At 41.8% G+C, this 12,632-nt stretch overlaps 1 protein-coding gene across 1 annotated transcript in view; it reads right to left on the bottom strand.

Moving 5' to 3' along the window:
- Nucleotides 1–11,247: 11,247 nt before the first annotated feature.
- Nucleotides 11,248–12,632, bottom strand: part of KCNG1 (potassium voltage-gated channel modifier subfamily G member 1) — a gene marked incomplete at its 5' end in the record, with an annotated part of 2,311 nt that continues 926 nt past the window's right edge. Inside the window, one exon of the mRNA XM_082773010.1 lies at nucleotides 11,248–12,124. Within this exon, the coding sequence (XP_082629136.1) occupies nucleotides 11,354–12,124 (771 nt within the window). The 3' untranslated portion in view covers nucleotides 11,248–11,353. The remainder of the gene's footprint in view (nucleotides 12,125–12,632) is intronic.

The following is a 12,632-nucleotide window of genomic DNA, read 5'->3' as shown; positions in this document are numbered from 1 at the left end:
ATAAAGAGGAAGATCATCTTGCTAATGCTGCTATGAGTTCTCCTTCTCCTGCAGCACCCTGCCTTGCTGGGAGGAAGGATTGGTCACTGCTCGCACTGAGGTTACTCCAAAACTCGGACCCACACTGAACAAAAAAGGGGGAGCCTGTAGTGATACAAGAAGCTTGATAAAAACAAACTGGGTTGCTTGGTTTGATTATAAGACATCTGCCAGAAATAGTTGAGTAGTTTTCAAATGACAGGTTTGAATAAAAAGAAGCTACTTTGTTAAGGAGAGTAGCTGGGAAATGAAGAAAGAGAGGCAAAAATGAAAAGTAGCAATAACCGTGGCTGGAGACTAACTGGTGCTCCTCAGAGGAAGTACTGGTTCTTTGAATTTCTAGTGGGCATGATAGCGTCATACATGTCATCCTACAGACTAACAGAAGAGTAAAATATTAACGTGTGAGGGTAGCAAAGTTTAGAGCAGTTAGCAAACATCAACGTAAACCACAGGAAAACACACACACAGACTGGTTTGTGGTTAATACCTGCTGTGGTTGCTGTTACCCCTGCTTAAACGTACCAGCTCCTCTGCTTACCGTATACCACAGCTTCAGGACCTTTGTGGGGAAAATAAATACAGCACAGGGAAAGAAACAGTGTGGGGTTACAACCCATGGTTGGGAAGGAGATGCAAAAATTTCCCAGAGCTTTCTCCTTGAATAGCTGAGTTGTCCAAAGGAGCGATGAGTTTGTGAGTAATGTAAAAGACCAAGAAGAAATCCAAAGTTTCTGTGAAGTTTTGGCTGTACACCTGAGCAAATCACTCTGCCCCAGCTCCCTGTTGTGTCTGTGTGATGTGTTTAAATCTTCCTCTAGTGATCAGATCCCAAGGGAGCATTTTGTTCTGGAACAGTTCTGAGATCTAAAATCCATAGGTTTTGTGACTTGGACAAACAATGGGATACTGCATCTCCTCAGCTGGACACAATGCCACGTGTTTGCCCACTTGCAGTGTAAATATGGTCTAACCTTTGTTATGCAGCCAGAAGCTTGAGCAATACAGCAGCAGCACAGCAACTGTTATGTTCTGGTCTATTTAGGAAAGGAAAGTGGCTTCTGTTTGCCTATTTTCTAGTCTTTTATCATTGGATCGATTCATTTAATCTTGTCTTCAGAATATATTTCATCTGGTTGATTCAGCGGACTGTAAAAGCCCACTGAAATATATTTGTGACGGTGCTGCTCTGACCTAATTTGCTTCTTTTTGTTGTGAAGTCGTTGCAATTCTTCCATTTCATGCTGGCGGTAAAAATTGTAGTGAAGAACAAAAAATAGCTTCCATCCAAAATGACACCTGCCGCGAAGCTATCAGAAAAGGAAATTGCTATAAATTTAGCCTGGTCTATTGCAACACAAGTTTCCCAGCCAGAAATATTCCTGTTCTGTATCAGGCCTTCTGAAGATGACAGCATCCAGGGGAAGCTGCAGTCAGGCTACAGCTGCAGCCAGATGAGGGGGGAAAGGCCTGCTGGGGCGGGGGCATCCCGGCCACGAAGGGATGCCCGGGGATTCAGCTGCAGTCCTGGCAGGTGGGACAAGGGCTGCCTTCCTTGGGGACAGCGCGATTTGAACCCCACGGAATAGGCCTCAGACAGCCAGAGCTCCGGTGCTCCGATTCAAGAAATGAGAACAACTTGGGCTTGATCCCTCAAAGAGTGCAACATGCCTGCTCTTTATCCTTCAGGTAAGTGCTTCTCACTGGCCCTTGTAGCTAGAGGAGAAAAAAGGAGATGGGTGTGGATGGGGTGCTCAGACAGCGGGGCAGCGGGCCTTTGGTGGGCCCAGACACGTACGTCAGCTCTGAGTTTTGCTGACGGGAGCCTTCATCATCAGCCCCTGCAGGAAGAAACCTGCCGCCAATGGTCTTGTGGCTGCCCAGTGGAGGCCCTCCCATGCACGTAAGCTGCAGACTCGCTCGCAAGGTGTTCGTGCTGTTGCTAGGAGACTGAATCCCGGCTCGCAAGGAAAGGTTCTGTCCAAACTGAAAATGGCTCCGCTTGTGCGTTCGGCTGGGAAATGAAGTTTCTGGTACAGACGGGCGTTCACCTGCTCGTGAATAGCGAAAGGAAGTTCTACCATCGTGAAACAGATTTCTGACCTTACAAGGGTCTGAAATTTCACAAGACAGACCTGTATGTACATGTATGTACACAAAGGGGTGTGCACACATGGAGCACAGGTGTGTTCCAGATACTGTGTGACAGGACCGTAAGTTTTGGGTGGAATGTATAGAAATCCTTTCCAGGATATGCCTGTTATCCATTTCAAACACACTTGTGAACCTCTGCTCTCAGTTTCTATTTTATTGCTGTACCTGTGGGTAGTAACAGGTGCAACAATAGTTAAAACTTGATAAAGCCCTTGTAGGTGTAAAGCCCTTTTGATAAAATAGGATTTGTTTGTTAGATGTCTGTATTTTGCTGCCCCTCGAATGAGAGCACCAGCAGCTTCCTCAGCACTCAGAACCGCAGTGCTTGCCTTTGAATCACTCCCTCCACTGATCCAGAGAATACCTGAATATTGATGCTTTGCTTTTTAAACAATAATTTATTTTTTCTCCTTTGCCTTCTGCACAAAGCTCTGAGTTATGGCCTTTTCATCACCTGCCTTGATTAGCGTTAAGCTCCTTCTCTATTAAAATATCTTGAATGCCATATTTCAGTCCATTCGAAGCACCATTATGAGATGATTTCTTATAATTATTTCTTGGATACAGTTACCTTGATCAGTTCTTCAGTTTTCACAGTGATAAGCTCACATTTCATGTTCTTATCCTGTCAGTCTTTTAAATCACTGATCATTTTGTAGATTTTTATCATGTTTCCTTTTTTTATTTCCTTTTCCTCTGTACTGTGGTTAAAAATAGTGACAGCATTGATGTACAATACTTATAAGGAAAAAAAAAAGCCATTCTAGTACAATGTGAAAATTACTAAGAATTGAAGACTTTATATTTTTGCAGGGACTCAGAGTACAGACATTGGGGGAGACTCCTTTCTAACTGCCTGCTGCTGCTGAGTGCTGTGTATGGCAGAGACAGATGAACTTGAACAAAAGGGAGAAGTTTTGTGACTTTTCCTGGCATGTTGCAAGATTGCAGAGTCTCTGAAACAACTTCCTTTTAGCCTTCCCATTATTAATTTCAGGTAATACTCACAGCTGTGATTAATATCACTGACCTCATGGCTGGGCAGGCCTCTGCTTTAGAGCAGGGTTGTGTCTGTGCCTGATACTCTTCCAAGCGAAGACTGAAGCTTTTGGATCATGGAAATTCTCTACCTGAGAGGCTACACCTCACACTGCTGGAGGAACTGGTGCTTTCTGGCTGGAGATGGTGTTCTAGACTTGCCCGTGTGACATGACTGCTTTCAGTTTTCCTTTACCTACCAACAAATCAATGTTGGGAAGAGGCTGACAGCCTTTCTCCCAGCACATCTGTGCTGCTATTGCAGTGGGTCTTGTTCAGGTGTTGCCCTCAACACCAACAGACTTCCACGCACCTGGGCACCTTGTCCTCTCTTATGGCTCTCAGTGTGATTTGCTGCTGCTGTGATGCCTGCAGGGTGCTTCCAGAGGGAAGGTGAGGCAAAGGTGAGCTGTGCTGTAAGCAATTACGATACAGGAGAATTGTTATTTGTGGAGGTTGCATGTTACTTTTCTTTGAGTCCTCCTTTTTATCTTTACCTGTGCTTTCTCTCTACAGCGAACTCAGGGGGTACAGAAGTAAAGGGGGTGACAAAGCTACTTAAACGATAAGTAGTTCTACTCATACAAGTTCAGAGCCAAAATCATGTGCAGAAGCTCTGTGCAGAGGCGTAGATTAGTCTACTTGCAACTGATGAACAGTGCACTGAACCTGCGTGCCTCCATACTGCTAAAAACCCGTCTGTCACAGCGGGATAACGTGGGACCGCTGTATCTGACATGCGAGAACCTCCAGCACTGTCCCTGCCTGCCTTAAGCCTTCTGGTGTGCTTTTGGAAATCCGTTTTTTTTTTTTTTTAAACCCTAGACAGTAGGGAAGCGAATAGTCCTGGCTTGGCTCCCGTTTAGTTTAGAACCTGAACCCTACAAATAACATTATTCAAATTTAAAGCGTTTTAGAGTTAAGATTAGACTCAAGTTCTTGCTGTCAGGGAGAGAAATGAATCTCTCCGTTGCAGTGAGAGATCCTGCCTTGCTATAGGTGCCCCTGTTTGCTTGCAGATCTAACAGCTCTCTGATCTAACAGGACTCTCTGGCGAATGAGAGTCCATGTATTCAGAAAGCAAGCTAAGGAAGGAACTGAATATTTGACTCTATGTTTTAAAAGCAATTTCTTATTTTTTTATACATCTTTTTAACGATGACCGGTAGGAACTGGTGCTTTTAGGACAGGGTTCCTGGGAATTAGAAGTGAACTGCCAGGAGCAGCCCGTAGATGGCAATGTAAGATCCTTGAATTGGGCACATTCTGCGGTCTGCAGTGATGAAAACCCCTTATCTTAACCAAGCACTGACGCACAGGTAGGATTCACACTGTTTATCATTAACTTGACTCTTCTTCAGAATTGACCAATGTGGTCTAGCAGAATTGACCGTTCCTTCCTTTGTGGATGCATTTTGATACTAAAACTTTTATAGTTAGAAATACAGTTTTATTCAAAGACAGTTAGTAATGATAAATTTTGGGTTACAGGGAAAACTTCGACTTTGCATATCAGTCATATGCAAAAAATTAAATATGCATCATGGTCTTGTGCAAGCTCTTGAAGTACTTTAGCTGTGGGCCAGAGTTGCTGCTGTCAGTAGGAAGAGCAAGGAGTCAGTGGGAAATAATCCACAGATCTATGCATGTCACACCGAGAAGAATACTTTATTAATGAATTTTAGGGCATACAGAAGCCTGTGTGTTGGGACGCCAACTATTGTTGCTGGTGCTGCTTTTCTGATCCCGTCAAATCATGTTTGTTTTCATCCTGTGATACCCGTATTGAATTTGTGCTCTCTGCTTTCACCTAACTAAAAGATAACTTCACCCAATTATTGTGCCACATGATACTCTGCAGTCTTAATTTTCCCCACTCAGGTTGTCCCCTGAAGCATTCCTCTCAATAATTAAAGACACCTGCAATTCCACAGTGTTGGATCTGATCTGCTTGATTTCCCAAGATGTGCTTCTATTTCTGAGTGATACTGAGTCGTCTTTTCCTTGCTTGGCCTGAGAACTGCTACTGACAGAAAAGCTCTCAATGCTATTACTCAGTTTGTTCATGACATGAAGTGTTTCACTAATGAAAATGAGCAGCATCACTTCAATGTATTGTTCAGTAATTGTGTGTCAAAACTTTACCCCTCTATATAATTACGTACAGGAGCTCATGCTAGCCCACACAACTTTGTTCTTGTGATAGGCACCCGTTTAAATTACAGTGTTATGCTGAGCAGAAAAATAAACATTACTATACTCACTGACCACTTAACTTGAATGATTGAGAGCTGTAAAATTGTCTGTCTAGCTTTGGAAACAAGCAGCCTTGGGTTTCTAATCTCCAGCTGAGGGCTGGGAACTGCTTGTATTCCGGGTCAGTCATTTGAGCAAGCTAATTATTGTCGTTTAAAGCCCTGTTTTTCTGGACCCACAATGAATGTAGGGAAAAAAATATGAATATAATTAAGTATGGCTACAAAACTGCAGTCATTAAATAGGATACCTGATAAAGGAGAAGCTGAAACCTCATCTTGACAGCATTACATGTGTTTATGTGCCCTAGCTGACTCCAGTGTTGCACAAGGCTGTTCAGCTCGTCACAAGGGCTACAGGGATAATGAATGAATATTTATAAAGTGTAGCAAATACGCTCTAATTACCCTAATTGGCCTACTGTGTTTCCAGCTATGGCAGAACTTTATTTCTGTTCAAGTGACATTTGCTTCTGGATTAGTTCCCACAGGCAAAGAGAAAGTAAAACTCTCTTGGACAGGGCAGAAACGTCCCCTGATGCTACGGTCGTGCAGCTTCTTCAACCTGCTTTTGGCAGGGCTAATAGCACTCCTGGTATCTTTAGTGAATTCTAAGGAGTGTTTCAGAAGACACGAGATGCTGGAAAATGACAAAGAAAAACAACAAGCAAAAAGGGAGGAAGTTCTGATTTTATTGTTAATAATTAATAGGCCAAACTCGGAACGTTTTCAGTTTGGCAATGCAGTGCAGGCAATATTCTTCTTGACTTTATTTGTGGTATACCAATTTATCTTAATTTGTGGTGTGTGACTTTACATAGTCCTATACAGTGACTGGCTGATGCCAAACAAGGAATACTGTCCGAAGGACTTACACTCTAATGTTACAAGACGAGACAGAACATGCACAAAGCTGAAGTCTGCGGTGAGGTGGAAGTTTTGGATCTAAACCAGTCTTCTGTGCTTCCCTGTCCTTTTTATGTGGTCATTACTATGTTAGGAACACTGAGATCATTACCAGTGCTGAAATGGGATTATGAAATGCCACACAGGTAGTGATAAATGAATGGGTAAATCTAGTGTTAAGCATTTTCTGTGTTAGCAATAGAACTTCTGAAGGCATTTTTGTGGCTGGGGGTGCCATTCATCCAGTCGTGACCTCTAGCTCAGGCCTTCAGTTCTGCCTAGTTCCTGTAGGTTGCACTCCCTGTGTTCTCGAGATGGCCAATGGGATACCACAGATCCACCATTTCAGAAGACATTGTACTTCGGGCATTTTTTTTTCTGTATTTTTAGTACCCATATCGTCTTCTGGATAAATAGATAGTAAATTCCTGTTAAATCTCACACAAGGGAGCCAACAGAACTATTAACCTGGAAAGAACTAGGCCGTGAACCATTGTAGCACTGACTGATGCATGAGCAGAGATTGATGGCCCAGTCTTCAAAGTCACATCTGTCACTTTTACTTCTAATTTCTGCTTAAACAGAGTCAATTAAATCTGTAGGTTTGGAAGCATCCACTCCAGTTTTCAGCCTGTCACAAACCTGAGAGAGGGATGTGAACTTTTACAGCTTTGTTAAAGTACGTTCTTTTCCTCTTGTTTTAATTTACTAGTCTTGTTTCTTAACTAAGCCAAAAGAAAACTCAAATCAGTAATTGAGGGGAACAGAACTATTTCAGTCAGGCACGAGCTGCCAAGAACCGTGTTTGTCACTGCCATTGTTTCACACTGATCCTGGCCAAGGCCAAGCTGACCTCTCTGGCCCAGGATTCTGGGTGCTGCTTCCTATTTCTTGGTCCCCACAGGTAGTGAATGAGACATGGAAAGGACAAATAACATGGAGTTAGTGCTGGAAGATATGGGTGGGTCTGTGCAATTCAGGATTAAGGCTCCAATTCATCTGACCTAACACTGGGTTTTTAATGAGACACCTGAACTAGGGATCTGGTTCATTCTAGGCAACCTTTATTTAAAAGATAAAGAATGGGGAAGACTACACACTGCCAGGGGTGAGTCAGATCTCCGGCAACTAGGCTGCCCCTCAGGTGCTTTGGTAAGTGCCCAGCGCGAATTTTGACTCTTGAGCCTCAGTGTGTAGCCTGAAGGGGGAAGACTGAGCAGAAAGCTTTTGTTCAGAGCCACTCCTATGAAACTTTGGTTTAATAAGACCACAGAGCTATAGCAGTAGAAATGAGAACCTTCTACAGCAAAACTTCTTTGCTTTTGCATCAGCCTGAATACCCAGTTAAATTCTACCCACACAAGTCATGAATGTAGGGAGCATGCCAGCTTTCCTTCCCAGACGTGGAGCTGATGATGTGCAAATTCATGATTCAGTTCTGCATAATTGTTGGTATTGCTTAATTGGACTTGCTAAAGCCTCTGACTGTTCGGTAACACTACGAAAACCTCTGACTATGAAAATCTGAAGTACTGACTTAATGGGAAAAACAAAGGAGCAATGATTTTATCCCATTTGTTACTGTTTTTTGAGGACATGCAGATGAAGAAGGGAAAGATTATGGAGAAAGTAATTTAATACAACACCTTTACGTGGAAGTTCTGGTTTTATTAGGGATTTTTCTCATCCTCAATCTCCACACATCCTTCCAGTTCTTTTCTGGAACCTGTTAGTTTCTTTGATTAAATGGTTAAAATTGTTTTTGAGTTATGTCCCAATTAACAGGTCAGTAACTGATTGTGACTCTTGGGACAACATGCAAGAAAATTTTCCCTATTCAAACTGCTGAACTGGTACCTAGGTTATTCTATACTGAGAGAATTTTATTTCCTAATAAGTGCTTTTTTTTTACAACCAGCATGCTTCAGCTAGTGATACTTACAGCCCAAACTCTCCCTCAGCTGCTGCTCACTCCTCATGACCCCAGGTTGTCGTGCCTGCCTGTAGCATGCCTGAGTCTCTCTATACCTTAAGAAGCACGTGGAAGTGAAAGGAGAACCTAACACTTTATTAACCAAAATGAATACAGCTGCTGCTGTTTGAATTCACACTGTAGTATTTCTGCAGTATAGCCAGGTTAATATAAATAGCAATGCGAGCCTATCTCCAGTGGAGACAAGCACCACTCTTTATCGGTGGCAATTCAAACAATTCTTTTGACTTCAGGAAAGCACAAAGTGTTTTTATTGGGACTTTCTTGTTGACTTCACATACTGTTAAAATGCAAAAAAGGAGTGATAGGTGACTTGGTAGCTGTCAGCTGTGTCACTGGAAACAGCCAGCTTTTGAATCAATGCATAATTTTCATGAATTTGACTAAAATTCCAGATAATGTACTGTAAAGAGGCATAATCGTGTTAAACGTTCAGCCTTCACAGCAGAAGCTGGAACGCAGCATGTGGGTTTCGTATTAACGTTGTGCTCTGAAGACGTATAACTGGCTTTATTTAGCATAAGGACTACAGTATGCGTTACCTTGTGTAAAACATAAGCAAGTTTGTTAGAGTGATTCACAGTGAAACATGTTGGTATGCTTACAAGAGATGTGTTGCCAAGCTCAGAATTACACAGGGGTGCATCCTGGAAGGCTTCTTTGTTCCTGGCTCAGGCAGAACTCCCAACAGGCAAGATGCTTTCACAGGTTTGCTCAACCAACACCCAAATTCAGGGTGATTTATTTTTATTTTTTTCTGGACAAGGACTTCAGAATCAAGCTATAATTCTGGCATAAAGTGATACATGAAATTAATGAGGATTAACTCAAAGTAAAGGCACTGAGAAAATGGACAGATCTTCAGCATTTATTAGCTAGGGGAAAAAAAAAAAAAAAAGGAAATAAGCTTAGGTTTTATTTGGTAAGTCTTGATTTCTCCTTATATTCACTTACAGCTTCTTATTTCTGGCTCAGCCTGTCAAAAACATCCTTAGATAAGCAACTGTTGCTCACAGGACTAATCTAATTACTGGCTCTTTTTATGACTGCTGACACGAAGGTAGAAGGATGTATAGCACTTGTGTTGAAGCCAATTCTACAGATGATCAAACATTTTTGAAATTAAGAGTATTTTGGATGGAAAATGTGTTCCTTTTTTCGTCATAATGTTCCCGTTTTTTGTCCAACTCTAATTAGAGCCGAAGAACAAGAGTGAAAAGCTGGTTTTAGTCCTAGCTCTGGCACGTAATTAATTGCCAAGAGTTTAGTCTGGGTCTTTTAGCGCTGCAGTAAAGCTCCGTAGGCACGTTTACCTATGACAGGCTGAAGAGTCTTAGATCCCTAATTATTTGTAGAGTGCATTTTTGCAAATTTTGTAACTATTCCTTAAAAATAAGCATACCAAAACACCTTCAAATTGTTTTTTAAAGACATTTGAAAAGAAAACCAGTGTAACATGGACTTGACCAAATAGCACAGGCTGAGGAACTTCCAAATCTCTCCTTAGCTCTTAACAGTTAGTGAGGAAAAAAAAAAGTGGAATTCATACATTTATCTTTTCTTTACCTCTGAGCACACATGAAGTCAAGCAATTGGATTTCACTCATTTTTTTTAAAGGCCTGGAGTTTGTCTCCTGAGTTATGTGAACCAGTCTCGTTCCCTCTAAAATAAAAGGGAGGTCTGTCGGTAATCTCCAGAGAAAGAGGTGCCAAAGCCCAGCACCTTGCTGACCCGTGTACTCCCACTGGCTTCAGCAGGGGAACTTGGACCAAGACATATGTGGATGAATAATACACCTGTGCTTTAGGACCTAATTGCCTTTTCATAGCCTATTTAAAATTTTCTCTGGTACTGTGATGTCTGTAATAACGGTAAAGTTATAGTTAATTAAGTCTTAGGTCCCTCGTGATTGAGGACAGTAAAGTATAAAGCTGTCAGTACCCCCACTCCATGACTCAAATGATATTTTCTTTTTTTCATCATTGGCAACTTCCCACGACCATATATTTTCTGCTCCTTTTAAAGAACCAAATGCAGAATGTGAATGGGTAGCTGCAATATTGATCTGCCAAGTAATGGTAGGGTGTCCCCTGGAAACAGGCCTCTTTTAATTCTGTTTCATATCTGAGGTAAAGTAAAAACATGGAAACAGATGGTAGGGAACGACTGGCATCTTATCATGCATATTTCATTTGATTTGCAGCTATTCGCCTCTTGATAATGTTAAATGCTACAAAACTCAAAAGACTTTGTTCCTTGGAATCCTACATTTGGTGACATAGGATCAATGCTGTAACTTCATTTAAATTTTGAAGCTGGTGAGCTCTAAGTATTTACATCTTTAGCGAGGTTATGATACAAACACTTTGATTCTCTTTTTTTTTTTTTTTTCTTTTTTTTTCCTGTTACGTTTATGGCTGACTTGCACAGAAATATACAGTTGGTGTTGTGAACAACAACTCTTAGTGTTTTTTTAACAGCACAATGGGACAAACAGCTGTGGTTATTTCCATCACGCTCTGAGGCATTTTACTGGGAGAGAATTTAGCCATTAATTTTCTTGTATTTACATTATTTATATACAAGAAGACCAAGAAAAATGGCAGCCTGCTTAATGATTATATACATTGTGATTTGTTTGAAAAAATGTGTATTTCAAATGACAAAACAGCCTGTCAAGTACAGAATTATATGTTGTTCCTATTTTTGTCAGAGAACTTTCAATCCCTAAAATCCCACCGTATGATTTCAGTGAAAGATCTGTCCCAAACGTTATACTGGGAAGGTCAGGGGGAAGAAACGACATAATAATAGCCTTCTTAAACCACATCAGTTCCTGGTTAATAGCCCCTTTTCTTCCTTCTAATATGAGGGTTACCTTTGTAAAAAGCTTCCAAAGCAAATTAAAAGATGAAATCTGTTACAACAAAACATTACTTGACACGAGAAAAAATAGCAACTTAAATTTCATTCATTGTCCCTAGTCTCAGAAGAGAGACTGGGAAATAAAATATCACTCCCTTGTGATGCATTGCTTATCTGAGACTTTGTTTTTAATAAGAACTGTGCTCTCCTGTACATTATTCTTTCCTGTTCTTGCTTTAGCTCAAGGTAGGACCGTGAAAACGTGTGGAAGATGGAAGTGACTGGAAATGCCATGAGGAGGATGCCGCTCAGGATGCTGCTCAGCGCCACCACTTGGCCGGGAATGCTCCTGGGAACCATATCTCCGTAGCCTACCGTGGTCATGGTGATGACAGCCCACCAGTAGCATGCGGGGATGCTGGTAAACTCCTGCGAGTCCGCCATCTCGTTCTCGATGACATACAGGAGCGGTGCAAACAGTGCAATGGCCACGCAGAGGAAGAGCAGCAGGAGACCAAACTCCCGGGTGCACCTGCGAGCGGTCAGCCCCAGCGTCTGCAGCCCCAGGGAGTGCCTGGCCAGCCGCATGACATAAAGAATCCTCAAGGCACGGAGTATACGGAGGACCAGACCTACTTTGTCCAGGTAGATGCTCCCAGAGCTGGGCTTTTTGTAGCCCACTGAAGTGGTATCTACTAGCAAAGTGATGTAATATGGCAGAATGGCTATGATGTCTATCAGGGTTAGAGGTCTTCTCAAAAATGCAAACTTGCTCTTTGCCTGGATGAATCTTAGCAGGAACTCCAGTGAAAACCACGCCACACAGACAGACTCCACAATGAAAATATTGTAGCACATCTGGGAACACTCACCCTGGAAGAAAGAGGAGGAGTTTGTAATCGGCACTTGGATAATAACTATTTTAGTTGGTACGGTGACAGAAAGAGAGTTTTGTGGGCTTTTTAAAACCCAAAATATTAAAGGAATTGAAGCTGTTGCTATGGGGAAACACATTGACAAATTGGAACAAGTTAAATGCAAAACTTAGACAAGAACTACTTATTGCACAGAAGATGTTGCTTGGTTATTTCAGGCATTTTAAATACCAAATGCAAGCCTAACAAGGTGTTATACAATACAAGTGTACTGAAGAATGCCCACTAACAACATTTTCTTTGGACGTAGAACTTGATATGGTTGATTCTTACAAGTAATTGAACACAGTCACGTAAGATTTCCAATCTTCTTTGTGCTATTTTTTCGCTCTAAAGGCAGCCGCAAAATCCCCATTCAAATCAATACCATCAGACCTCATATTTGTTCTGCTCTTCTCAGCATATACCGTTTTCCATCCTGAAAAGTTAACTTACCTTTTCCTCCT

The sequence above is a fragment of the Aythya marila genome (genome assembly GCF_965140915.1).
Source record: "Aythya marila genome assembly, chromosome: 16".
Taxonomy (NCBI): Eukaryota; Metazoa; Chordata; class Aves; order Anseriformes; family Anatidae; genus Aythya; species Aythya marila.
The sequence above is the reverse complement of the archived record's forward strand: the minus strand, read 5'-3'. Positions and strand labels throughout refer to the sequence as shown.